Raw genomic sequence first — 26,488 nt, forward strand, 5'->3', positions numbered from 1 at the left:
AACAAACTACACGCGCTCTTCGATTTTCAATGCGCGCATCCCGCGGCGGTAGGTAGATGATGCCTACCTTACGAGACGAAAGGAATCAACTTAGTGCTATAATATCGGCCTCTGTGATAGTTTACCATCGCTCATATCACGATATTCCTTGCATGCGCGCCACTGACCTCAGACCTCATCCCGTGCATCGAAGCAAGAGTCTCGTGACAGCGAGGGATTTGTTTTATTTTTTGCGTGCGCAACAAATTCTGCGAACTTATCTGTCTTGTAGGGTGTTTGAGATGCCGTACAGAGCATTCAACTCACGCGCTTCTTGCAAAATGCGTCGTGTATTTGCGTTAACTCACCTGGTTGAGGGCCTCAACCAAAGCTTCAGTGTATCTCGTGAAGCCTCCTTTACAGGTCGGAAATTTGGAACCAAAACGGAACCTCGAAGAACCCAATATTCGTCAATGAAAGTTGCACTAAATGTTTCGCTATGACACAGGCAACGTCCCACTAGAGAACGAATGCAAAGCGGCAACAACCGGGCGTGCTGCACGCGATTTTCTGTTCCTAATACATGGCTTCTACGGTAGCAGTATCAGATGAAGCCTGCTTTACGTTTTGTCCCGAATTGCTGGGCATGTTGGTAACCGAAGCTCGCGAATACGAGATAGAAGAATGGGAAAACAGTCATCCCATTTTATAGGACCGTAGGGAAGCAACCGTCGCCAGAATCTAGGTGTTCTGGAACTGGGACGGACTTTTGTTTTTTGGTTCCTTCCACAAGGGGAATGTTCCTGTGTCCTCAATTGTGTTGCCCACTTCGTCCGTACGCCAACTTGGTCGTCTGCTGCTTACTGTCCACGCCGGCGCGAGCACACTGCTGTGCACGGGCGGATCCAGGCGGGGAGCGGTTGCGCGATCGCCCTCCCCCAAAACGTCAGTTTATATATGGAATTTCCCTCTCTCCCCTCCCCCACTACGCGCTCTGACAATGAAACCGCCCCCCCCCCCCCCTTCAAACCGAGGGTCTGGATCTGCCCCTGCTGCTGTGCCGGCGACCGCTTCCGGCAGAGACCGACTGGTCAAGACAGACGCGTCACTTCCGCCGCTCGCCTCAAATACAGTATCTACTCACCTCAGACGTCGGCAAAACAAGTTTGCGCCTATTGTCTTCGCAGTCGAGCGCAAAACCGTTGAGCCCTCGACGTTTTTCCGTCGAGAAGACGTCGTATGCGGGTCGGCCTTAAAACAGAAGTGCTCACATTCTGACCCCCTTGAAACCTGGAGAACTGTCGCGTGCTTGATGATCCAAAACTGTATGCACGCATGGACATCGTTTCTTTAAACCTTTATGGAGTTCGCTTACACTACATGAAAAAGGAAGATCAAATGGGGAGACATTATGGTGTTCTGCATTCCTCTTTAGCAGGCAATTGCAGGAAGCGTTTCACCGGGGCCCCCTTTTTCTTCCCTTTTTTTTTCTTTTGCGCTTTTAAACTTAGCTTGCACAAAAGATGTTAGGAGCCACTCTTCTAGAGCAGTGCTCCTGTTAACTGTGCACAACATGAACAGATACCACATCACGAATATTGATGTTACTGAACGTGCATGCGACAGTATACTAATTGTCGGAAACCTACACAGTCTAGAAATGGTCGTCACTGCATCTACACTGGTGGTACTCATCGTTGCCTCCAGTACTTTATGCGCACCAACGGTCGAGCAGTCCCTGACCAATATAGAACAGTCCGTTGCGTATCTGAGAAAGGTTCTTCTAAGCGGTAAGACATAGATGAGCGTATACTATTATCTATATTCATCCGGGGGTTCGACGAGTGACTGTAGGATACGACTGAAATACGAGAAAAACTTCTTGTGACCTTCAAGGCCGGCCCAGAGACTGCGCAGATATCTATATCTCTGGCCAGAACCGCAGTGGTGTCTTCAACATCTTTCCTTACGAAGGTTCAACGCTATCTGTTGCAACTTACTGCGATATGGAATCAGACGGAGGCGGTTGGACGGTGAGTTTGGAAGCTCGTAGCTGCAGATACCACGTCTTCTTCAAAGTAGAGCAACAAGAGGATAGAGAGCTAGCACGCGAGCTGGTGGTATAGATCCATAACTTAAAAACCCGAGACTAGGGGACAAAAAACGATCACACAGACCTCTTGAGACCTTGTCTGTGTTGTCGCTTTTTGTCCCCTAGTCTCGGGTTTTTAAGTTATAGCGCAACAAGCCTGGAATGTGGGAGGGGAGCGACATGAGTGAGGGCATGGTGACTGCGATACAATCCCAGATGTCGTGCCACTGCCGTGAACTCGACCTGGAAACTCATATGTTGATGAATAGTTTGAAATCGTTCGCGAAGCAAGAGAAGTGACGCGACGTATGGTTAGGCGTGCGATCGCTATGGCCGACGTCTACAGGCTCCAGTTTTGTCTGCACCAAGTACGTCAAGAACAAGCCCTTTATTTAGCCTCCCACGCGTGCTTCCCGTACGCCTTATACCCTCATTCAACGTACATCTATATCGCATACCATAAAGGTAGACTTAATTCTCACGAACAACACATCAGTCGCCTTCGTTGCTTCCATGGATCATCATGGAATTCAAACTTTCGTCCGAAAATCCACGAAGCTGTGGTTTTGCTACAACGCTTCAAAGCAGGGTTCGCAAGCAAGGTGCGTGTCGTTGTTGGTCTACCTTTAAAGTTTGGATCACGTAGATATGGTAGTAGCAGCTGTGCTGTAGGGACCAGGGATTTCCCTACCCCCCTAAGACACTGAGATATTGCCCAATACAGCTCGGCTACCAATGCATAATACCCACAAACATGTATCCATATACATATACACTCCCCCCCCCCCCCCGGAAGCTCGGTACCTCCTCCACCAGGTGTCGATTTCTGGGGGCATTACTGATAGGGACTAATGTTCACGTCAAGTGTCGTGCGGAAAGATGCGACGCACAGTATCACTCGAGCGGTTCAACTACAGCCAGGCCCTCCATTATGCATAGCAAACAAAATATAGAGGAACATTCCTCCATGACTTCCAGAAGTGGTTCCTGCAGCCTTTGCACCCAAGAAATGCCATCAGCGAAATGGGATCTGCGAACGACTTCACGGAATAGTGGGTGTTCTTGGAACCACGCAGGTGAAGGGGTTAGACCCTTAGACACTTCGTAAGCTCGGTGATTTCTGAACGTTCGTGTGCTCCAGATTGCTTCTGCGAGCTGGAGAAGTTCTTCTATACTCTCCGCAGAGAAACTTGTTTGTTTTTGGCTTATAATTAAAAGTTGCGTTAGTCTCATACCTACATGCTTTACTTTTTTATTTTAGGTTTTTCAACGGCGCGGACAGTTTGGAAATCCAGTGTACGACTTCTATCGAGATTGGGAGGCATACAAAAATGGTTTCGGGGACCCAGCGAAAGAATTCTGGCTAGGTATGCGTAGCAAATCAGAAGATGAATGTTTAAGTTTCTTCGGTCGGTTACAAAGGAATATAAGACTGTGCTGTCCAAAGTGCCATTTCTGCTTGTCCAATACAAAAGCAGTATAAGGTGGACGCTCTCCCAATCCAATTGGTGTATTGCGCAATTGGACAGGAAATCAGCTGATCCACATCATGACATCTAACAAGGCAACGTCACTCCGTATCGTACTCACGAATCGCACGGGAGAGACTCTCACAGCGTACTACGCTCTCTTCAAAATTGCTGGTGAAGATGAGCAGTACGAGCTCACAGTCAGCGGGTACACGGGAGACACAGGTAAATCTAATGAACGTATAGTACAGCTTCTAGGCCTTCTACCCATATTCAGTCTTACGCTGTTAGCTTAAAAACATTTATTCTTCCCAGGTTATGATGCATTCAGTGGGGAAAACGGAGCCAGCTTCAGCACGTTTGACAGGGACAACGACATGGACCCTGACAGCAACTGTGCCGTTACATACAGGGGGGCCTGGTGGTACAAGCGCTGTCACCTGGCAAACCTAAATGGCCTCAATCTCAACGGGGCCCACACGAGCTACGCCGACGGCATCGAATGGTCAATCAGAGACGGCATAGAAGACCTCTATCATTATTCCTACCCGCAGGTAGAAATGAAGATGAGAGATGCGAGCTTTGGAACTTTTGCTGCTAGAACTGCATGAACATAAAAAAAAAGACACCTCACTGTATCGGCATGCGCTTCATTACTTTTTTATGAATAAATTCTAGATAACTCAGGCACAAGTCCTAAAAGAACTCTGTGCTTCAAACTCGACCACTAGCTGCGAACTTATTTCCAGCATTTTTAGCCCAACGCTATAGTGCCGGAATGCAAAACACCGGACAATATACCTCAAGGTTTTCCCCCAGAATGCTTCCAGTAGTGCGTGAGAACGTTACAGAATGTATAGTAAATGGACGACTTTCTGCATAAAGAAGTGGATCAACGTTTTATGAAAATGAAAACATGGTGCGTCTCAATTTATTTGCAAGTTTATTTCGTATTGCTTACCAGGACCGTTTGGGACACCCTAACAAAAGCAACATCCAGAGACAGATCAAACGGGAGAGGTGATATGTCGTAAAATGAAATCAGCCACTACGTGCTAGGTTCGCTGAGAACTGCTTGTTCCCCGAAAGAAAATTTGCGAATCCTTCCTCTAGCAAGCCGACCTCCGTCTGGCTGACCTTTCCTTTCCTTTTTTCTTCTTAATAAACATATCCCCACCCCCTCCTCTAAACTCTCTAACCACCATGCATACTACGCATGGACTGTGCAACCACTGTACACTAATAGGAAGGCGCGCTATCCAAACCTGAGAGTTGATTGCTCGTCGCGAAAGGACACAAACTGACAGTGGTTTCATGTCGGGATAGAAAGCTGAAAGAGGAACTGAAAGATCTCCAATAGGACACGTCAAACGCCGTACGGCATCTCTGTGGACAGAGAGAGTAAGGCAGAACGCATCTATGTAAGACGTGTTCCACAGGCTCACCATCGCGACAGAGCAGAAAGAAACGCGTTGTGATCTCAAAGTAAAAAAAAAGAAACAGTATTTCGAACAGATTGTTTTTCTGCTAGGGCCTATAGTCCGATAAAAGAGCAGTCAATGTTCGAACTATCGGCTGCTTCCTGTCTGAGGCTTCTGCCTACCTTACCTGGACCGCTAGATTTTTTCACTTTTCGACGTCAGAGGGCCCTGAAGACCTGCTCTGGCCTCGACGGACGTCCAACCCGCCTACAGAGACAGACGCGGTGCCATAAGAGTACTAATCTGGGCAGCTTTTTAGAAGGACAGATAAGGGCGCTGTATTAATTCCTTGTTTTTGTGTTACTTGACACCCCTTCTCTAAAATGAAAGAAAGAAAACAGAAATGACTTCACGGACCATTTTGCCCACCATGAGGCAACGAAACCAGCCCACGTAAGTGAATAGCGGCAACCCCCCGTGGTGAGTACATTGACGGTGGCACTGGGTTCTGCTGCGCGCATTACCACACAGGCTACAAGCCAGTACTTCAGAAACGAAATCTCGTTCACAGCACACACACGACGTGTTCCGACGGACGAGGAATTCTAACCAGGAGCACTGCGTTTGCATCCGTTTTATTAAGCACGCGATGGGCACCCTGTCGCTTTGCTTCCCTATCAGTAAAGGGGGGGGGAGGGTATATTTATTAGACGAAAGGAAAAAAAGCGGGGGGAAAGGTCACCCAAACGGGACGTCGGCTTGCTATTCCGCAAAGAAAAAAAGAAGTCTAAAATAAATAAAAAAAGAACAGAAAAGAATCAGGAAATAAAGGTAAACTAACAAACGGTGAAAGAAGGATGAGATAGATTAAAGACAAAGACGACAACAAAAAAAAAGATGACTAACAAACGGTGAAAGAATGATGAGATGGATTACAGAAGATGACTTTAAAAGAAAAGCATGAGGTTAATGCGTTGAGTGGGGCACTGAAGAATGAGATTGCACGACTGGAGTTCACAGGCTGTTCATAAGACCTGAATCGCTCAAGAAAGTCAAAACTGCTTTGGTCACAGACCGCTGTGTGTGATGTCGTACTGGGCCAAGCAGAGCGGCCAGAGAAAAGTCTGTGCACCGCAGCTCGAGTAGGCGTCGTCTGAGCGTGGCTCACCCCTATCAGTAAGGACCACTGACAAATCATCCACGTACGCGAACGGCAAAGCAGCCTCCGAGCCAGGACACTGCAGCATATCCGGTGCACCGGAGGAGACAAGAGCTATCTGAGGTGCTTCATGAGGAGTGCGAATGGGTTGGGGGGGGGGGGGTATGGAACTGGTATTGGACGACGAATGCGATGGCATGGAAGTCCCTCGGGCTGTAGGCCTCGTCAGTCCAGGGTTTACGGTACAAGACACTCAAAACAGTATTTAAGTTACTGAGTACCAGAGGAAAACAAACAAGTAACCGAGTACAACATTGCAAAGTTTTTGAGTAGAGTACAAAATACAAAAGTAACTCGTTCCTTTCAAGATACTATCAAGCTCCAACTCTTTGTGAAATTTACTGCTAAACAAATACAAACACAGAAGATATAATCGGGTATCGTTCGGATACTCTCGTTTTCCCGCGTTATCTTCTTGGTATATCCTCTCCTCCGCGGACACCTGCCCCCGATAATGTCGCTCGAGCGGGTATGCGATGCTCAGAGGAAGAGGAAGAGCCACACAAAACGAAAGTAAGAGGGCAAGTCACCTTAAACTACACCGATTGTTTTGAAGGTACCGTAAAGCAGCAGACAGGCAGTTCATGTTGACAGCGCAGTTTTACAACTTGTTGCTTGAAAACCCAGCGCAACAAGGTGCAAATATAACAGGGAAATTGCTAGCAAATTGAGGTAAATCGGCTCGTGGCAACGTCTGGTGACAAATAGTCCCTAATTCCTCAAGCAACAGTGATCTATATATACAACAGTATACGGTCTATATATACAACAGAAATATTCCCGACTGGCCTGCTGATCCTGATGGCTACGTAGCCTAGAGCCCTGCACGGGCACGGGCCCCCGACCCGGCCCGCGGGCCGGGTCGGGCTTGTTATTGGCTGTGTGCTCCGGGCCGGGCCGACAAAATACGCCAGCACCGCGGGCCAGGCCGGGCCCGGGCCGTTAAAATACGCCACCACCGCGGGCCGGGCCTGGGCCGACAAATATGTTCCCGAGAGTCAGGCCCGGCCGGGCCACGCAGCTAATTCCACACAATGGACATGCATTAGTTCATATTATCATGCGCTTGCGTCATTCCTGTGCATATTTTGCAAAGACAAGCAAAGGATACTGCATTATGCATATGATTCGACCCTCTAGAACATTCTCAAAGCCAGTTCACATTGCTCCTCACTCCTCACGTATTTCACAATCACTTTGCAAATCTTGGTGAGAGGAGTAGGGACTGGGAGAAGCAGTTTGTCGACAGCATGCTCTACCTCCGCAAAATCTTGACAGTGTAACGATAACGCCCATGCCCGCGTGCGTTCTGGATTTCATTTGGTCTCGTGCGGTTACGGCGTTAAACTGCCATCACTTGTATGTTTGTCTTCTCTCCTTATAAATTTACTGATAAATTTGTTTGATAATCGCCAGAAACGCGTACGTCGCGGCTAAAATACTAGGCCGGGATCTACTCGCCGGGTCACCGGGCCGGGCCGTGCCGGGCTCTATTTGCTTAGACGCCGGGGCGGGCCGGGCTCTAGTCACAGGGTCACCGGGCCGGGTCGGGCCGGGCCGCATAAAATTATGAAGGTCCGTGCCCGGGTCGGGCCGGGCCATTTTTCGATGCGCCCGGGCCGGGTCGGGCCCGGAAAAGTCGGCCCGTGCAGGGCTCTAACGTAGCCGACACATGGCCAACTTCTTTCGTTTTAGGCCTTGTGTTGTCCTCATGCAATGTAGTTTTGCCGCCGTACTTGACTAGCAGTGCGCAGGGCTCTACCCCAGCTCATACTAAGACAACTCATACCAGACAAGTCATACCACACTCAACTCATATCACACTCAACTCTTACCAAGCAAACTTATACCACACTTAAAGGGACTATCGCATCTGTCTCGGTCGATTCCGAAACTATAGTGCCGTTTTACTCCGCGTTTATCACTGCCGAAAATCCGACGCGAATTGGTGGCGTTGTTCCTGTGCACTTTGATGTAAGAGCAGACGACGATGTAAGGCAAGAGCAGACGACGCATATTAAGAGTATTCCGGTTCGGAATTCCCTCTCTGGAAGCGTCACCCAGACAAGGCCAGTGAGACCAATCAGGGAGCGGCTGGGGGGACCTTGGTAGCCTTGGCGACCGACCGACCGACAGGCGGGCGGGCGATCCGGAATACTAGGGGACGGCGTCTGCTCTGTGATCGGCTTGGGGAATGTTGTTTCTGGTTTTTCATTTCATTTATTTATTTCGTCACAAAAAACAAGTGAAGGGGAGGCTGAGGCAAAAAAGTCTCTAAGGGACTTGAGCTGGACTTAGCGTCGGACGTGTTCGTACAGCCAGGAGAGTAACACCGTGTTCCACGCAACGTGGTCACGTCAAAACTCACACTGGGAAGCGAAAGTCGGCGTATTTACCGAGGACTTTTCACTTAGTATGTTGCGATGCGAAAGCAGCAGACGCCCTCGGAGACAATCGCCTGCGCAGCGCTCCCATGCGTTTGCCTGGGTTACGTCATCATGTTGTTTCATCAATTGCGTCCTGGCTTACGTCATCAGAATCTTTAAAACTCGTTTACTGAAAACGTAAGATGTTTTCGGAAAAGAAGTTTGGCCCAGTTGACTGTGAAGCGGTGACCACTGATCTCGATTGTAAAAGGCTGGATCGCGGATAGGGAGCGCGAGCGTGAAGAAACCGGCCGCCATCTTACGGTGCCCACAACAGCCGCCGCAGCGATCATGGCAACTTCTTGCAATTACGGTCGTACCAACCGTACTGGTAAGGTTACAGGGCCTAAATTTCTACAGGTGAGTCACTCTTCATCAAGGAATAAATAGGCGTCCATTCTGTACATTTATTTGACCATTATGAAGTGTTTTTTTGCCCAAAACGAGCACTGGATGCAGGTTGCTTGATCGCTCTTCCGACGTTCAATCGAGCACACTTGCATTTTATCCGGCGGAAAATACAGTTTGAGTGCATAATATGCTTGAAAGAACATGTTACACTACACAGGTAGTGTTGTCATCAATATATGTGCGAGCACTCGAGCGCTTTTTTGCATGCATTGCTAGCATGGTACACGGTGTTCTCTGCGGAAGCAAGTGCACATGCATTTCTTTGAATTACCTTCGCGCACAAGTTCGGTATTACGTCATAATGAGGCCAAGATTGTCACCCCTTTTCATGTATTGGTATTGTTTTGTGCCTTGGTTTGATTTGTGACAAAGAATCCTACGTAACGGTGGTGTGGTGTGACTACCGCCTTTGTGTCTGAGCTATGTTGTCAGCTTGCGATAATAATAATTTGTAGCAGTGTTTAAGGCAAAAGTGGTATCTCAATACAGGTTTTCTCATGGGGCTACCCAGAGGATCGTCTATGAAGTGTGATGCGACTGAGTGTACAGGTAAGGATCATGTTCCTCATCCACGGGTTTCTACTTTACAGGAAGGAACCACCGCAGTGCACGGACTGAGGTTAGCCTCTTTCAGTTTTGCACATTTTCTTACATGCTCACGTCAGAAACACACCTTATACACCTTAGGCTCCTTCACCCAGCAATATAATTATAATCCTTTTTAGAAGAGTTACCCAATTCTTTTTAGAATAGTTTTTAATCTTTTCAATTTTCAGAAGATACAGGGATTGTAAACCCTGTTTTAAACTGATGTTTTAACATTTGTCCAACGCATTTGTTAAACAACATATTCATTTTTAACTAGTTGCATCCAAACCAATGTTCTGATGTATTATGGAATAAGGTTAAAACTTGGGTGGGTTGGTATGACATTTTTAAAATCGATAAAAAAAACCCAGTGCGAAGGTGAAATAAGGGGACGAGACAAACACAGACAAAGCGACAACACACAGCACTGACTGCAACCATAAGAGTTTATTTCGTAAAGGGGTGTTGTTATACTTGGAAGCCTTAACGATAAAGAAATTGGGGAATTCGTGTATAAGTGTGCCGTCAGTAACCTTGTCTGATAAGATAGAAGGTTTTCTTGCGTAGAATGTATTCTCACGTGATACTGTGGTTAGTGTGGAGAGAAGGTATTAGTTTAGAAGGAGATAGTGACGGAAATAAACTGTTATGGTTGCAGTCAGTGCTGTGTGTCGTCGCTTTGTCTGTGTTCGTCTCGTCCCCTTATTTTACCTTTGCACTGGGGTTTTTATTGATTTTAAAAATGATGTATTATGACCTTTGTTGTCGATGCACCATAAAAATTGGAATAATCATCATCAATACAGGTTACTTCACAGCTGCCTCGACATACTCAAGAAATGGGTGCAGAACCTGCGTGGTGCCCACAAACTTTGATTACCACAGCACCTCCAGAAACTAAAAGCATATGTGTCACATGGGATTTTTATATGTATTCACAATATATAATATCTTGTATTAACTGTTGTAGATCTAAGCCGCCTCTACAGTACTCTCTCAGAAATTAAAACTTGTCAGGGAACTGTGATAATTGTTTCAGTTTATAGGCATTCACATATATGCTATAAGAAGAAAATTATTTCTTGAGAATGCACTTCTCTGGCTACTGGTGTTGTTTACATCTAGTGTTGATCGCATTCATTTATCACATATTATATTCTTATATAGTATTATTATTCTTATATATATTTATATATTATCACATATTTGATCACATTAAATTTAAAATTCAGGATATATGAGAAAATATCAGGAGGGAAGTTGCTATTCATTCTTCATTCCAACCTAAAATTGAGTGCTAAAAATTGTACCTGTCCATTGTCATTCCTAAAATATATATTGTCATTGTAGCAAGGTCACAAAACAATAAATGTAGTCTTTTTGCAACCTCCCTGCACGTTCATTGTATCCTGAAACGCATAAGTGCAAGAAATAAATGTTGAACTTGAATAAACTTGATGTTGTATAAACTTGAACTTGTATATTCTCTTTACTCATCATCAGTGATCTTCTTTACAAAAGAATATCATGTTAGACGTTTTTGTTTACATTTCACAGACTGCGTACACGAGGGCCAAAATGACAAAATCACAACTGCTTCAAGCTCCAAATTGTCCTGTTGCAATTTGCAGACCATACGCGTGTAGTACAAGAGGGCCCTTGCACATCAAAATGTAAGTGGTTCCTATGAGAGTTCGATGCTGAACAGAACTGTGCAAACTGCGGAAGGTGCCATAGAAGATCTTCAGAAAGTGTGTCTGGTCTCACAACGGTGCTCCCTTTTAGATGACGATGATACTCATTGGAGTTTCAGATGTGCAGCTGCATTTTTTGGAACGTGCTCCACATAACAAGCATGACTAAGTCAGCACTGGATAGCAGGCCCCAGTCCCTAAGCAGCTTTGCTCACGCTGCAGCTGTATTCAGCAAATGCATGTGAGTACTCGAGAAGGACATTCAGTTTGGCATAACCGTGCCTGCAAATAATCAGAACCAATGAAGGAAGAAACAAACAAACATAGAAGGGTTGTACTTCAAAAAGAGATAAGTCCTGTGTCTCAAGGATGTGTTACCACTTTTAAGTAACTTAACCTGATTAACTGTTCTAACCAGCGTGATCTAATTGCGTGAAGTAATTATTTGGGCTGCTTCGGTGTGTCCATATTTGCGAGGCAAAGCACTGCTGTCGTTCACTAAAAGACTCTTTCTGCAGTGAAGCTTGATACAAATCATACTAAACCCATACACGGCTAAAACAACGGCTGTGATTCTACAGAACGATCTCTTTCTGCCATGCGAGTATATCTTTTCCCGGACCATTCTTTATGGAACACTTTTTGTTCAGAACGCAGCACGGGATATTACATACATGGTTGTTGTTAACCTCACATCGTTTCTTATTGAAATATTGACTGGGAAACGTGTTGTAGTACAATCCCCAGCGCTGCAATGCAGTGACGGTCTAGTTTCGGAATGCAAAATTCGTCGAATTATCCTCGGTGTCTGTTATCGTCCTCCGTCTTCACCGCCAACTTTTGTAAATGAACTACATGATGCTGTTAATCTTATTATGTTTCGTCACCCTGATGTACCAGTTTTCCTTTTAGGTGATTTCAATTATCCTAGCATACTATGGGCTGCGTCACCGCCGTTAGTCTTGCCCTTTTCATCAGAGTGTGGTGATTTTCTTAATCTTTGTATGGAATTCAATTTCAATCAACTTGTTAATGAACCAACAAGAGTAACATCAACCACTTCATCAACGCTTGATCTTGTGTTATCAACTCACCCCGATATTGTATCATCGCTTACTTGTTTAGATGGTCTGAGTGATCACAAAATCATTCATTTTACAATGAATTCCCATGTTGTGCGAGCTAGTAAGCGAAGGCAGTTAAAGTATTTTCGCGACTATGCAAAGGCTGATTACGATGCGATCAATGACGCACTGGGGGCCTTCCTTGATGGTTTTTTGGAAGGGTTTCAACAACGTTCGTTGCAAGCAAATTGGGACATGTTCAAATACGAAGTACAACGGCTTTCAAACGCCTATATTCCACTTCGTAGGGCTATCACTTCACCTCGCACACCATGGTATAGCAGAACCCTTAGTAGGCTACGGAACAAAAAGAAACGTCTGTACAGGTCTGCCCGGTTGTCAAAATCTTGTTCCCGCTGGGCGGCTTACGTTGACGCTGAAACTCGGTACATAGCTGCTTTCAAGGATGCCAAGTCACGTTTCTTTCAGCAAACGTTGCCGAATATGCTTAATTCCAACCCGAAAATGTTCTGGAATACATTCAGGAACAAGGATGACCATGCGATCGAGTTACAGCAGCCCAGCGGTGAACCTGTCCCCTTGATTCAGTGTCCGGACTACCTTAATGAGGTTTTCACTAAAACATTTGCGAGCTCTGTTCCACAAGCGCCCGTTTCTTCCATGTATTTTAATTTCTCGCCTATGGATATGTTAATCATTAATGTGCCTGGCATTGCTAAAATCATCGAATCACTTAAACTTACCTCATCATGCGGTATTGATGGCATTAACACTAAGTTTCTTAAAAATACTAAAATGTACTCGGCTATCATCTTATCAAAGCTGTTTGAGCAATCCCTAATAAGCGGCGACTTACCACACGAGTGGAAGGTTGGCAGGGTGATTCCAGTCTTCAAATCAGGTAACAAACATCTGGCTACTAATTACCGGCCAATTTCTTTAACAAGTGTGCCTTGTAAAATCCTTGAGCACATTATCTTCAAATCTGTCATTGAGCACTTGGATTCACATCGCTTCTTCTCCCCACATCAGCATGGGTTCCGTAAAACATTTTCCTGTTCAACTCAACTCGTATCACTTACACATGATCTCCACAGTTTTTTGGACCGTGGGTCTCAGGCGGACTGCATTTTTTTAGATTTCTCTAAGGCCTTTGATAAGGTCCCTCATTCACGCCTTCTTCTTAAGTTACGCAGTCTTAATATTGACCAGCAGGTACTGACATGGATTGAGTCCTTCCTGACTAATCGCACGCAATACGTAACTGCTAATGGTTTGGACTCTGATCTTCTTCCTGTAACATCGGGCGTACCCCAAGGCTCAGTCCTCGGCCCACTTCTTTTCTTAATATATATCAACGACCTCACAAACTGTGTTTCCTCACATGTCCGATTATTTGCTGACGATTGTGTAATCTACCGTGAAGTCAAATGCCCTTCTGACGTAGCTAACCTTCAATCTGACCTTTCGCAAATTTCTCTTTGGTGTCACCAATGGGGTATGGCGCTCAACCCTACGAAGTGTAAGCACATGTCCATTTCTCGGAAAGTACAACCTAACAATCGCTATTCTGTAAATAACATCTATCTTCAGTCTGTTACCAGCTATAAATACCTTGGCGTACTACTATCACCTGACCTCTCATGGGACACCCATGTTGAATACATTTGCAACAATGCTAACCGTGCTCTTGGGTATATAAGAAGAAATTTCTACTTGGCCCCGGTGAACATAAAGCTAACACTATATAAGACGCTTGTGCGACCGAAACTCGAATACGCGTCAGCCGTCTGGGACCCAGTCCAATCATCATTAATTCATAAACTGGAAGCAGTGCAGAACCGCGCGGCCCGTTTCATATTCTCCAACTACCACCGCACAGCCAGTGTTTCAGCTATGAAAGTCTCATTATCCTTACAGCCATTATCTTTACGCCGTAAAATTAGCCGTCTTTCTCTCTTCCATGGCATATACTTCCACAATCCCACTGTAAAGGATGACCTCCTCGCCGCTCCGCATTACTTTTCATCCCGCATTGACCATCAGCACAAAGTAGGGATACCTCACTGCAGGACTAGCGCCTTTTCAAACTCGTTTGTACCGAGAACAAGCATTGACTGGAATCGCCTTCCATCTTCACTATTTTGTGCCAACTCTGAAACATTCCATAGAATCATTATGGATCATTTGTAAAACCACTCCCCTCTGTAGTGCTTTGCCCTGAGGGTATTAATAAATAAATAAATAAATAAATAAATAAAAAAAATGTAACGTAATTAAGAATCGAACGGCAGGACACCTGTGAAACACTGTTAGAATACATCAGTATACTGGCACCTTACAAAATTGTGTGATGACAAACAACGATCAATGCTAGCAGTGCAATAAATACTCACAATCTCCGTTGCCTCCCATTGTTTTCTATGGGCACACACTACGCTTTAGGGCCTCCCAACATGGCGGCCCGAAGGCACGCCTCTCCCGCACGAGCCCCTCTCCCATGCGCGATCCAGCTTTTATACATAGAGATCAGTGGCGGTGACGAACATTACCGTATCGGTCTATAGGCTCCATGCACTTCGCCAGGGGCCAGCTCGACGCTCTGCCTTCGGCGCCACTCAGCGGCAGAACTGTTCGCCACTGGGTAGGTGAGCCGGCTACAATGGCTTTTTGTACGCCGTGGCTTCGAGAATTCTAATTGATCGGTTATGTGACTTCTTCGGGGTTCTAACTTGAAAAAATGCATTAAGCTTGACGAGAGTGGTCATATGTACGGAGTCCGTGAAACCATGCCATGTCACGCCATGTCACGTCGAGAGTGGGAGGTACCCGGGTTCGAATCCCGGTGCCGGCTGTGCTCTCTGGGATTTTTCCTAGGTTTTCCTCAGACGCTTTCAAACGTATGTCGGCACAGTTCCCTTAGAAGTCGGCCCAGGACGCACAATCCCCCAGGGCGTCAGTCGTGACTTTCCCACTTCTGTGAGGCCGACAACGGCGAGCCCTTTCGCCAGCACCACCACCAGAACAAGATAAACGTTGGCCCAGTCGTAATTGCAATACAGTCAACTCTCGATTTATGAACACCCTTCGTTCATACCTTCGCTTCGACAGACCCCGAGCATTCACCAGCACGTCCTTTAGGCCCTGCAGGCTACACCGTAGAAAGATGTAGGTACACCAGAATATCTGAGATGAAATGTATGCACATGTAAGTGGCTTAGCATTTATAGCCGTCCTTGTTCGCTAGTACTTCATGAAACACCGTTCCTCTTCCCGTGCTTCGACAGACCCCGAGCATTCACCAGCATGCCCTTTAGGCCCAGCAGGCTACACCGTAGAAAGATGTAGGTACACCGGAATATCTGAGATGAAATGTATGCACATGTAAGTGGCTTAGCATTTATAGCCGTCCTTGTTCGCTAGTACTTCATGAAACACCGTTCCTCTTCCCGTGCTTCGACAGACCCCGAGCATTCACCAGCATGCCCTTTAGGCCCAGCAGGCTACACCGTAGAAAGATGTAGGTACACCGGAATATCTGAGATGAAATGTATGCACATGTAAGTGGCTTAGCATTTATAGCCGTCCTTGTTCGCTAGTACTTCATGAAACACCGTTCCTCTTCCCGTGCTTCGACAGACCCCGAGCATTCACCAGCATGCCCTTTAGGCCCAGCAGGCTACACCGTAGAAAGATGTAGGTACACCGGAATATCTGAGATGAAATGTATGCACATGTAAGTGGCTTAGCATTTATAGCCGTCCTTGTTCGCTAGTACTTCATGAAACACCGTTCCTCTTCCCGTGCTTCGACAGACCCCGAGCATTCACCAGCATGCCCTTTAGGCCCAGCAGGCTACACCGTAGAAAGATGTAGGTACACCGGAATATCTGAGATGAAATGTATGCACATGTAAGTGGCTTAGCATTTATAGCCGTCCTTGTTCGCTAGTACTTCATGAAACACCGTTCCTTTTCCCGTGCTTCGACAGACCCCGAGCATTCACCAGCATGCCCTTTAGGCCCAGCAGGCTACACCGTAGAAAGTTGTAGGTACACCGGAATATCTGAGATGAAATGTATGCACATGTAAGTGGCTTAGCATTTATAGCCGTCCTTGTTCGCTAGTACTTCATGAAACACCGTTCCTCTTCCCGTGCTTCGACAGACCCCGAGCATTCACCAGCATGCCCTTTAGGCCCAGCAGGCTACACCGTAGAAAGATGTAGGGACACCGGAATATCTGAGATGAAATGTATGCACATGTAAGTGGCTTAGCATTTATAGCCGTCCTTGTTCGCTAGTACTTCATGAAACACCGTTCCTCTTCCCGTGCTTCGACAGACCCCGAGCATTCACCAGCATGCCCTTTAGGCCCAGCAGGCTACACCGTAGAAAGATGTAGGTACACCGGAATATCTGAGATGAAATGTATGCACATGTAAGTGGCTTAGCATTTATAGCCGTCCTTGTTCGCTAGTACTTCATGAAACACCGTTCCTCTTCCCGTGCTTCGACAGACCCCGAGCATTCACCAGCATACCCTTTAGGCCCAGCAGGCTACACCGTAGAAAGATGTAGGTACACCGGAATATCTGAGATGAAATGTATGCACATGTAAGTGGCTTAGCATTTATAGCCGTCCTTGTTCGCTAGTACTTCATGAAACACCGTTCCTCTTCCCGTGCTTCGACAGACCCCGAGCATTCACCAGCTTGCCCTTTAGGCCCAGCAGGCTACACCGTAGAAAGATGTAGGTACACCGGAATATCTGAGATGAAATGTATGCACATGTAAGTGGCTTAGCATTTATAGCCGTCCTTGTTCGCTAGTACTTCATGAAACACCGTTCCTCTTCCCGTGCTTCGACAGACCCCGAGCATTCACCAGCATGCCCTTTAGGCCCAGCAGGCTACACCGTAGAAAGATGTAGGTACACCGGAATATCTGAGATGAAATGTATGCACATGTAAGTGGCTTAGCATTTATAGCCGTCCTTGTTCGCTAGTACTTCATGAAACACCGTTCCTCTTCCCGTGCTTCGACAGACCCCGAGCATTCACCAGCTTGCCCTTTAGGCCCAGCAGGCTACACCGTAGAAAGATGTAGGTACACCGGAATATCTGAGATGAAATGTATGCACATGTAAGTGGCTTAGCATTTATAGCCGTCCTTGTTCGCTAGTACTTCATGAAACACCGTTCCTCTTCCCGTGCTTCGACAGACCCCGAGCATTCACCAGCATGCCCTTTAGGCCCAGCAGGCTACACCGTAGAAAGATGTAGGTACACCGGAATACCTGAGATGAAATGTATGCACATGTAAGTGGCTTAGCATTTATAGCCGTCCTTGTTCGCTAGTACTTCATGAAACACCGTTCCTTTTCCCGTGCTTCGACAGACCCCGAGCATTCACCAGCATGCCCTTTAGGCCCAGCAGGCTACACCGTAGAAAGATGTAGGTACACCGGAATATCTGAGATGAAATGTATGCACATGTAAGTGGCTTAGCATTTATAGCCGTCCTTGTTCGCTAGTACTTCATGAAACACCGTTCCTCTTCCCGTGCTTCGACAGACCCCGAGCATTCACCAGCATGCCCTTTAGGCCCAGCAGGCTACACCGTAGAAAGATGTAGGTACACCGGAATATCTGAGATGAAATGTATGCACATGTAAGTGGCTTAGCATTTATAGCCGTCCTTGTTCGCTAGTACTTCATGAAACACCGTTCCTCTTCCCGTGCTTCGACAGACCCCGAGCATTCACCAGCATGCCCTTTAGGCCCAGCAGGCTACACCGTAGAAAGATGTAGGTACACCGGAATATCTGAGATGAAATGTATGCACATGTAAGTGGCTTAGCATTTATAGCCGTCCTTGTTCGCTAGTACTTCATGAAACACCGTTCCTCTTCCCGTGCTTCGACAGACCCCGAGCATTCACCAGCATGCCCTTTAGGCCCAGCAGGCTACACCGTAGAAAGATGTAGGTACACCGGAATATCTGAGATGAAATGTATGCACATGTAAGTGGCTTAGCATTTATAGCTGTTCTTGTTCGCTAGTACTTCATGAAACACCGTTCCTCTTCCCGGGCTTCGACACACCCCGAGCATTCACCAGCATGTCCTTTAGGCCCAGCAGGCTACAGCGTAATATCATGCAGGTACACCGGAATATCTGAGATGAAATGTATGCACATGTAAGTGGCTTAGCATTTATAGCCGTCCTTGTTCGCTAGTACTTCATGAAACACCGTTCCTCTTCCCGGGCTTCGACACACCTCGAGCATTCACCAGGATGTCCTTTAGGCCCAGCAGGCTACACCGTAATATGATGTAGGTACACCGGAATATCTGAGGTGAAACGTATGCACATGTAAGTGGCTTAGCATTTATAGCCGTCCTTGTCCGCTAGTACTTCATGAAACACCGTTCCTCTTCCCGGGCATCGACAGACCCCGAGCATTCACCAGCATGCCCTTTAGGCCCAGCAGGCTACACCGTAGAATGATGTAGGTACACCGGAATATCTGAGATGAAATGTATACACATGTAAGTGGCTTAGCATTTATAGCCGTCCTTGTTCGCTAGTACTTCATGAAACACCGTTCCTCTTCCCGGGCTTCGACAGACCCCGAGCATTCACCAGCATGCCCTTTAGGCCCAGCAGGCTACACCGTAGAATGATGTAGGTACACCGGAATATCTGAGATGAAATGTATGCACATGTAAGTGGCTTAGCATTTATAGCCGTCCTTGCTCGCTAGTACTCTATGAAACACCGTTCCTCTTCCTGGGCTTCGACAGACCCCGAGCATTCACCAGCACGTCCTTTAGGCCCAGCAGGCTACACTGTAGAATGATGTAGGTACACCGGACTATATGAGATGAAATGTATGCACATGTAAGTGGCTTAGCATTTATAGCCGTCCTTGCTCGCTAGTACTCTTATGAAACACCGTTCCTCTTCCTGGGCTTCGACAGACCCCGAGCATTCACCAGCACGTCCTTTAGGCCCAGCAGGCTACACTGTAGAATGATGTAGGTACACCGGACTATATGAGATGAAATGTATGCACACGTAAGTGGCTTAGCATTTATAGCCGTCCTTGCTCGCTAGTACTCTATGAAACACCGTTCCTCTTCCTGGGCTTCGACAGACCCCGAGCATTCACCAGCACGTCCTTTAGGCCCTACAGGCTACACTGTAGAATGATGTAGGTACACCGAACTATGAGATGAAATGTATGCACATGTAAGTGGCTTAGCATTTATAGCCGTCCTTGCTCGCTAGTACTCTTATGAAACACCGTTCCTCTTCCTGGGCTTCGACAGACCCCGAGCATTCACCAGCACGTCCTTTAGGCCCAGCAGGCTACACTGTAGAATGATGTAGGTACACCGGACTATATGAGATGAAATGTATGCACACGTAAGTGGCTTAGCATTTATAGCCGTCCTTGCTCGCTAGTACTCTATGAAACACCGTTCCTCTTCCTGGGCTTCGACAGACCCCGAGCATTCACCAGCACGTCCTTTAGGCCCTACAGGCTACACTGTAGAATGATGTAGGTACACCGAACTATGAGATGAAATGTATGCACATGTAAGTGGCTTAGCATTTATAGCCGTCCTTGCTCGCTAGTACTCTATGAAACACCGTTCCTCTTCCTGGGCTTCGATAGACCCCGAGCATTCACCATCACGTCCTTTAGGCCCAGCAGGCTACACCGAAGAATGACGGAGGTACGCCGGAATATGTAAGATGAAATTCACATGCAAGTGTCACAGGGCGCAAAACTAGAACAGATTTTATCCTTTGTCGACCTACCTGTCACAGGGCATACCAGTCGGAGGGAATACCCAAAATCACTTATAGAGGATGTATATATAAGGGTCCAAATGGGTCCGCTGAATCGTTCGGACACACCGGAGGGGAAAGGCTACGTAACGCTTCCATATACTTTTTTTTATTCTGTGTTAGCGCCGCGAATCAGCTGTGGCTATGAGCGGCGTGCAGATGTGGACAGATGGAGAGAGGACAGCAGGAAGGAGTGGGGGACAGGGGGTTTAGTATCAATACTCATAACGCTTTAATAAATTTGTCTACACGCTTTCATCCGGCCTCATTTCACCACACGCATAGCTAACGCTGAATTTCGCGTTACACGAGTCGTAACCATCCTGTTTTTGTTTTTTTTTTTCGTTTCTTTTCTTACTTGTAGATACTGACCTTCGAAAACTGATATTAAAGTCCATCCCAGATCACTGTGGGCGTAAAAGCGAACAAACGAAGGATCGCAAGCATTGCTTCTTTTGTCCTTTTCTATCCAAATAGGTAAACATGGGGGTCAACATTTAGGCTTTAAAAAAATCATTCAAATAAGCAGGGGCCCTAGTTCGAGCCATTGTCGAGCGCCATCGACAGTGTCGACAGAGGAGTATCTGTAAGGAGCGATTACGACTACCGGGAGCGATACCTGCCAGCTTTGGTATTCCCATGTCGCCCGCTTGGTTTGTTGACTGTCGTTAGACTTGGCTGCAGAGTTAAGACGTCGGGCAACGAGACGTGGAATGCCGCCTGTTTCGAAAGCAGACGACGACGACGCGTTGACGATGGTGAAAAAGTCTCGGGCTTCTCGCCCAACGCAAGACTAATATGTGGGCCTGTGTGGCTAGTGGCCACTGTACCTAGTGGTGGAAGAAGAAGAAGACTAATATGAAATGATGTTGCAGTTCATGATTGAGCACCGCAATTTATTCACGGGCATTTTGTCGCCGTCCTACACGTAATAGACCTCTACCTGTTTGTAAACAAATGACGTCATAATGTTTGACAGCGCCACGAGTTTGGTAGAGTTGAACTACGTTCAATGCTAGTAGCGAACAAGGTCCCGGCCGAAAGCCACGGTCTTGTGGGGGATTACGATGGTCTCTGAAAAGAACGCGTCCGTCGGTCGTACTTTTCTTTCAGTAGGAGGCAGCGAACAATTGCCCATTCGTGGAACCCAGCTCTCCCCTTCCGATCTGTTTTGGTTTCGGTGTGTCTACCAACGTCATGATGACGTTTCTCGGGTAGAGGTTTATTGGACAGGTAAAAGGTGTGCGCAGAATAGACCTCTACCCGAGAAATGTCATGATGACATTGGTAGACAGACTGAAACCCAAAAAGATCGGAAGGTGAGGGCTGGGTTCCACGAATGGGCTTTCAGGGACCATCGTAATCCCCTCAAGATCGTGGCTTTTGGGCACGACCTTGTTCGCCCCTAGCTTCGAGCAAAGTTCAATTCTACCAAATCGGTGGCGCTGTCGAACACTATGACGTCGTGTGTTTACAAACAGGGAGAGGTGTATTGGTCGCGATATTAAATTCCGGCGAAGGAGCTGTCGGGAGTCAGGACAGTTGACAAGTGGAGAAATGTAAGCTTTAGGCAGACCATTGTGGTATTGTACTGATAATCTGTACATGGATGATGGTAAAGTGTAGCTTCAACGGTGAAGCAGTTTCACGAAAGACGTCTCATTTGATACAAACGCGTTGTCGCGCAACCTAAACACCGGCGCCAACCGTGACTGTGTTGATAGGAGCCATGCGAAGTAATTGCAGCCACCTTGACCGATCTTGACAGCTCTCGCTCCGCTTAACGACAGGGTCGAAGCCGTCGTCGTTGACGCTTGGGGTTTATACATTGGGTTTCTCTTTCTCCCCTCCCCTACTACGCGCTTCGACAAAGAAACCGCCCCCCACCCCCCAAACCGAGAGTCTGGATCTGCCCATGAAACAACGACAGACTAGTACGGCGTGTTGGCTGTGAAACATACTCTGGCCGAACGCAAGGTAAGACAGCCAAAAATGTGAGCAGCGAGTCTCTCACCCCTAAAGCAAATGAGGTCACCTTCATTCTACGAAAATCAACCTCCGATCGCAACACAACCGCAAAATGAACGTCAGGAACTCAAACAGGATTAACAATATGCGTCACTTCCGTGGTCTGCTACGACGGCCCGGCGACGCTCACCAGGGGCTCAGAACGCTCCGCAGCCGAATTTTATGTAGCGGTCATGGAGGCATTTCATCTAATATACGTTAATCTCAGTCCAATTCCGCTTTTCTTTTTTCTTTTTTTTTTTTTTTTTTTTTTTTTTTTGTACACACCGCAATATGAGGTGAACAGCTTTGCAGCTTATTTTCGCTTCCGTCGTCCTTTAATCGCGTTCTCCCATCGCGACAGAGCCGTGTGCGCTTCGGAAATAAAAAAGTGACCCTACATCCAAATGCGACGAAGTAGTCATAAATACAACACGAATTTAACACAGTATCGCTTAACAAAACGGAAAACACACGAAACGTATAGGGACCGAGCGACACCTACAGGGGGCGCGCTGCTCCGTCGCGACAGCGCCGTCAGTGGCGGTCTTGGACGTATCCGACGTGATACCACGCCGCCCGTTCTATGCATTCTCAAGTGGAACCGTAGCTTGCGTGGCGACCTCCGTAATTAGAAGGGCTAATTTTCGAAGTGCAAATAATGTGGAACTTTTCTGGGGCGCGAACGAAGAGAATGGAGACAAACTGCACAGAAGCAACCACCGTATTAATAATGCATCTAACAGTACGGAAGGAGAACAGCCACTCGCGTCCGCCCGGTCAAAACACCTGTAAGTGATACGTCGAGAGGATGGTTATTTGACTCCTCACAAAACGGCTTGCTAGCGAAGGCTATATACGTGTATTCCTCTGACTCCAGCCATTTGTAATATGTTTTTGATTGAGTCTTGTATTCCTTTCGTCGTCTTTGCACACACACAGCTTCGTCACTGAAATTTACATCGTGCGTCCATTTTATCCATACATATAAACACGTGGGGTCACAACTTATTGCCTGAACTTGTACTGCAGTTTTTCCAGTATCTTTAGATACAATAACTCTAAAGAGATCCTCAAAGAAGAAAGTAAGTTTTTACCTCGGCTACCGCCGTAAGCTTGCGGGACGACAGCTGTGAAATGGTCGGTGCGTAAATACTAAACCTTTTGGACAACGTAGAACTTCTGTTCTCACTGTGAGACTCGTCATACCGGGTGCAATATCGGCTCTGGGCACTGGCGATGAAACACCTCAATCATTATCTCGAAATAGGTTGCCGTTTGGTCGGTGCATTTGACGGTGATACAGTATCCAGCGGCGTTTCACCGTCACGAAAGTGGCAACTGTAAATCATTGACCATTTTGCAGGTCCTCATTCAGTTTCATTGAAACTAGAACAAAAGAAATAGAATATATTCGCTCATGTTGTGCACACCTCATGCAATGGCCGAACGCGCGTCACAAACGCTATTCGCTGCGAGTCTAGTGACCTCGGTGGTATTGGAAGCGTAGAAATCACGAGAAATGAAGCATCTGGTCCCTAATGAAGAGTTTCTTTTAGGTGCTGGCACAGTTAGCGATGCTGTGGCAAAAAAAGATACCCGCACTTCACATGTAAACAAAGCTGGCTACCCGGCGGCTATCACGCAAGGTACTTTCTCCGGAGGCCGCATCGCGACGCCACCAGTTTGTCGCACAGTCCCTATAGGGCATTCCCTGTTTACCTGTCTGTCGCTCACACGTGGAGTAGACAGGGGGCCTTGACGAATGGAAGGGCGGCACGCTGCCGTGCACGTCATTTTACACCCTCGCCCTCTTTTGCTGCGTAGAAACCTACTTGCGGCGCGTGGTCCGTATGTGATGCTGCTAGTGAATATGTTCATGTCCAGTAAAAAAAAAAAAAATCCCACTGAAAACATGTTTCTAGCTGCAGTCAACACTCATACAGGAGAGCATGCAAATCCTGTCAAAATATGCCTCATAAGAGAGAATATCTGGCATCGTGTCCGATCTATTTGCATGAAAGGGGGTGAGGCCTCAAAAGCCTGAGTTCAAGCGAGGCGACCGCCCTCCTTGTCCCCACCTTCCGACGCCCCTGCAAATCAGAGCTGAACCCGAACCGAAAACCACTAAAAACCGTTATCTATTTAAGTGGAACTGACCTAATCGAAATGATTTATTCACCCACTGAACCGAACTGGAACTGAACTGAAATAGATCTGAAGCGGTTACCATTTCGCGAAACGGTTTAGGTGGGATGCTTGCTTCAGCAAGCCAGTCCCAGTGTTTCTGTTACAAACCATGTAGCAGAGTTTCAACGGTTCCACAACGTTCTGAAAATCTTATTTCAAGAAAAATCAAGTGCATTAATTGGACAAATTCACGCACCGAAACGCGCATGAATGAGAGTTCAATGTCTAATGATTTCTTTTCAGTATACAAAGTTTCCTCGGGCTGCTTGAGGCGGCAGGCTAGAGATGCCAGTTTATCGTGGTTCTTGCTTTTTGGGACACCTTGCGTAGAGCTCTTGCCTTCAAATGAAAATATGAATTATAGTACATTCCGAATTTCTAGCATGCATAAAGGCGAGAACCACGTTGTGAAATTTCCTGTCTTTAATTCGACGTTCTCTCACTGCCGCGTTTACTGTATTTGTAAACAGAATTGCCACCTTGTTGTCGCAAATGTAGTGTTTCGGGGAATCGCAAAATTCGCTTGTGAGCTCTCTTCCAAGCAGAACACAACCTTCCATTCCGCCACATATTACAGATAGACAAATGAGCAGAGGCGGCTATTACTTGTGGACGTTTTACAGTCTGCACTTTCACTGTGGTCGTTTCACTTTTTTGCGGAGGATATCAACTATCTACACCGCACTGATAGCTTTGCTGGGTGATTCCATCTCAACTCAGGCAAGGTGGTCCGGACACCATGAGTGATTTTTATTGAAAAAATATATGTTGTAGCCTGACTCAGACTGACAATGGGACATCAAATATTTTTTCTCTAACGTCTGTAGTTCCCGAGAAAAAAAATCCGGAAGAATATGGCAGGTCCGGCGCGCTTTCAGGCATAGCGATTTTGACGTTCAATATCTGTTCAACGAATGCGTTCACGGCTTTGAATTTTTTTTCACGCACTGTCAGCTATGTTGGCTTCCAGTGCTTGCGTTCGGTTCCGGCCGGGATTTTGTTATTTTGCTGCTAAAAATACGCAAAGTTGGTGGCGACGGCGAAAATCGCTCATATTCTTGCGGCTATTGCGGCACTTGTGTACATGCCAGTGAAACGAGAAGGGCATCTCCATGTAGCGGAGACTGAGCTCTATAATTTCATATCAGATTTAGGAGTCTTGGCCAGGTTGGTGTCACTCATGAAGGCGTCTACAACACGTGACAAAAAATGCGGTTTTTGAGCGCTCATATCTAAAAAACCCCCAACTCGAAAATTCTTCGTAGGCGCATGCTTCCATATATGATATTTGAGCGCACAGAAACTCAAAGGTTTTTTCCTTGCACGATAAAAGTTAGAGCGCGCCAAAGTTTCAGTGTCGGACTGTGGTGCCTGTAATGACCATGGAAGCGCTGCGACAAGTTCACTGGTCGATAGTCACCTTCTTCTTGTGAAAGCCGCCTGTGCTGTTCGTGCTGCTATTTAAGAACCCAGGGAGTCGAATATTCTCCCAGGACGTCGAAAGCAGCATGCCGGTTTCACAAGGACACTACAGAGAAATGTAGATTGAGTGTATGTGTCACTGCTTGGGGGCCCGGTACGTGCATGAAAATTCGATGTTTACATCCACCACTCTAGACCATGCTAGTAAAGATGAGTCACTGTTTATTTACATTTGATTGATTACATTAGCAGTTGTGGCAAAGATAATCAGACTAGCGCACGTTACAATACTGTTCAGGCGTCCGAACGTTTGTCATCAACGCATCGTCTAGCGAAGACACATGGGCGAAGTTCCTTTGAAAATTTATCTTCTGTCTGTACCTGTTCATGTAGTTCGCGCAGTAGACACGGTCTTTACTTAATTTCATGTTCAATGCGGAGATACAGACGGCAAAGCGACAGCGAGTCGAAACAATGTGAAACCACATCTGTTATAAACGAAATCACTGCTGGCAACTGCTACAGGAACAACTCACTCTCACAATGACTCCAAACTAACTTGGGTTTTGTACCTGAAGCCGGATACGAGCTCCAGTGCAGGTGGCGCTAATCCTGTTACTCTCC

General features: G+C 46.7%; 1 protein-coding gene across 1 annotated transcript; it reads left to right on the forward strand.

Moving 5' to 3' along the window:
- The first annotated feature begins 1,502 nt into the window (after positions 1-1,502).
- On the forward strand, positions 1,503-4,227 carry LOC135377486 (techylectin-5A-like). Its single transcript, XM_064609913.1, has 4 exons — positions 1,503-2,012; positions 3,333-3,438; positions 3,601-3,765; positions 3,856-4,227. The coding sequence occupies exons 1-4, from the start codon at positions 1,986-1,988 to the stop codon at positions 4,149-4,151; spliced, it is 594 nt and encodes a 197-aa protein (XP_064465983.1). The 5' UTR covers positions 1,503-1,985; the 3' UTR covers positions 4,152-4,227.
- Positions 4,228-26,488: the final 22,261 nt, after the last annotated feature.

The sequence above is a fragment of the Ornithodoros turicata genome, chromosome 1 (assembly GCF_037126465.1).
Source record: "Ornithodoros turicata isolate Travis chromosome 1, ASM3712646v1, whole genome shotgun sequence".
Lineage (NCBI taxonomy): Eukaryota > Metazoa > Arthropoda > Arachnida > Ixodida > Argasidae > Ornithodoros > Ornithodoros turicata.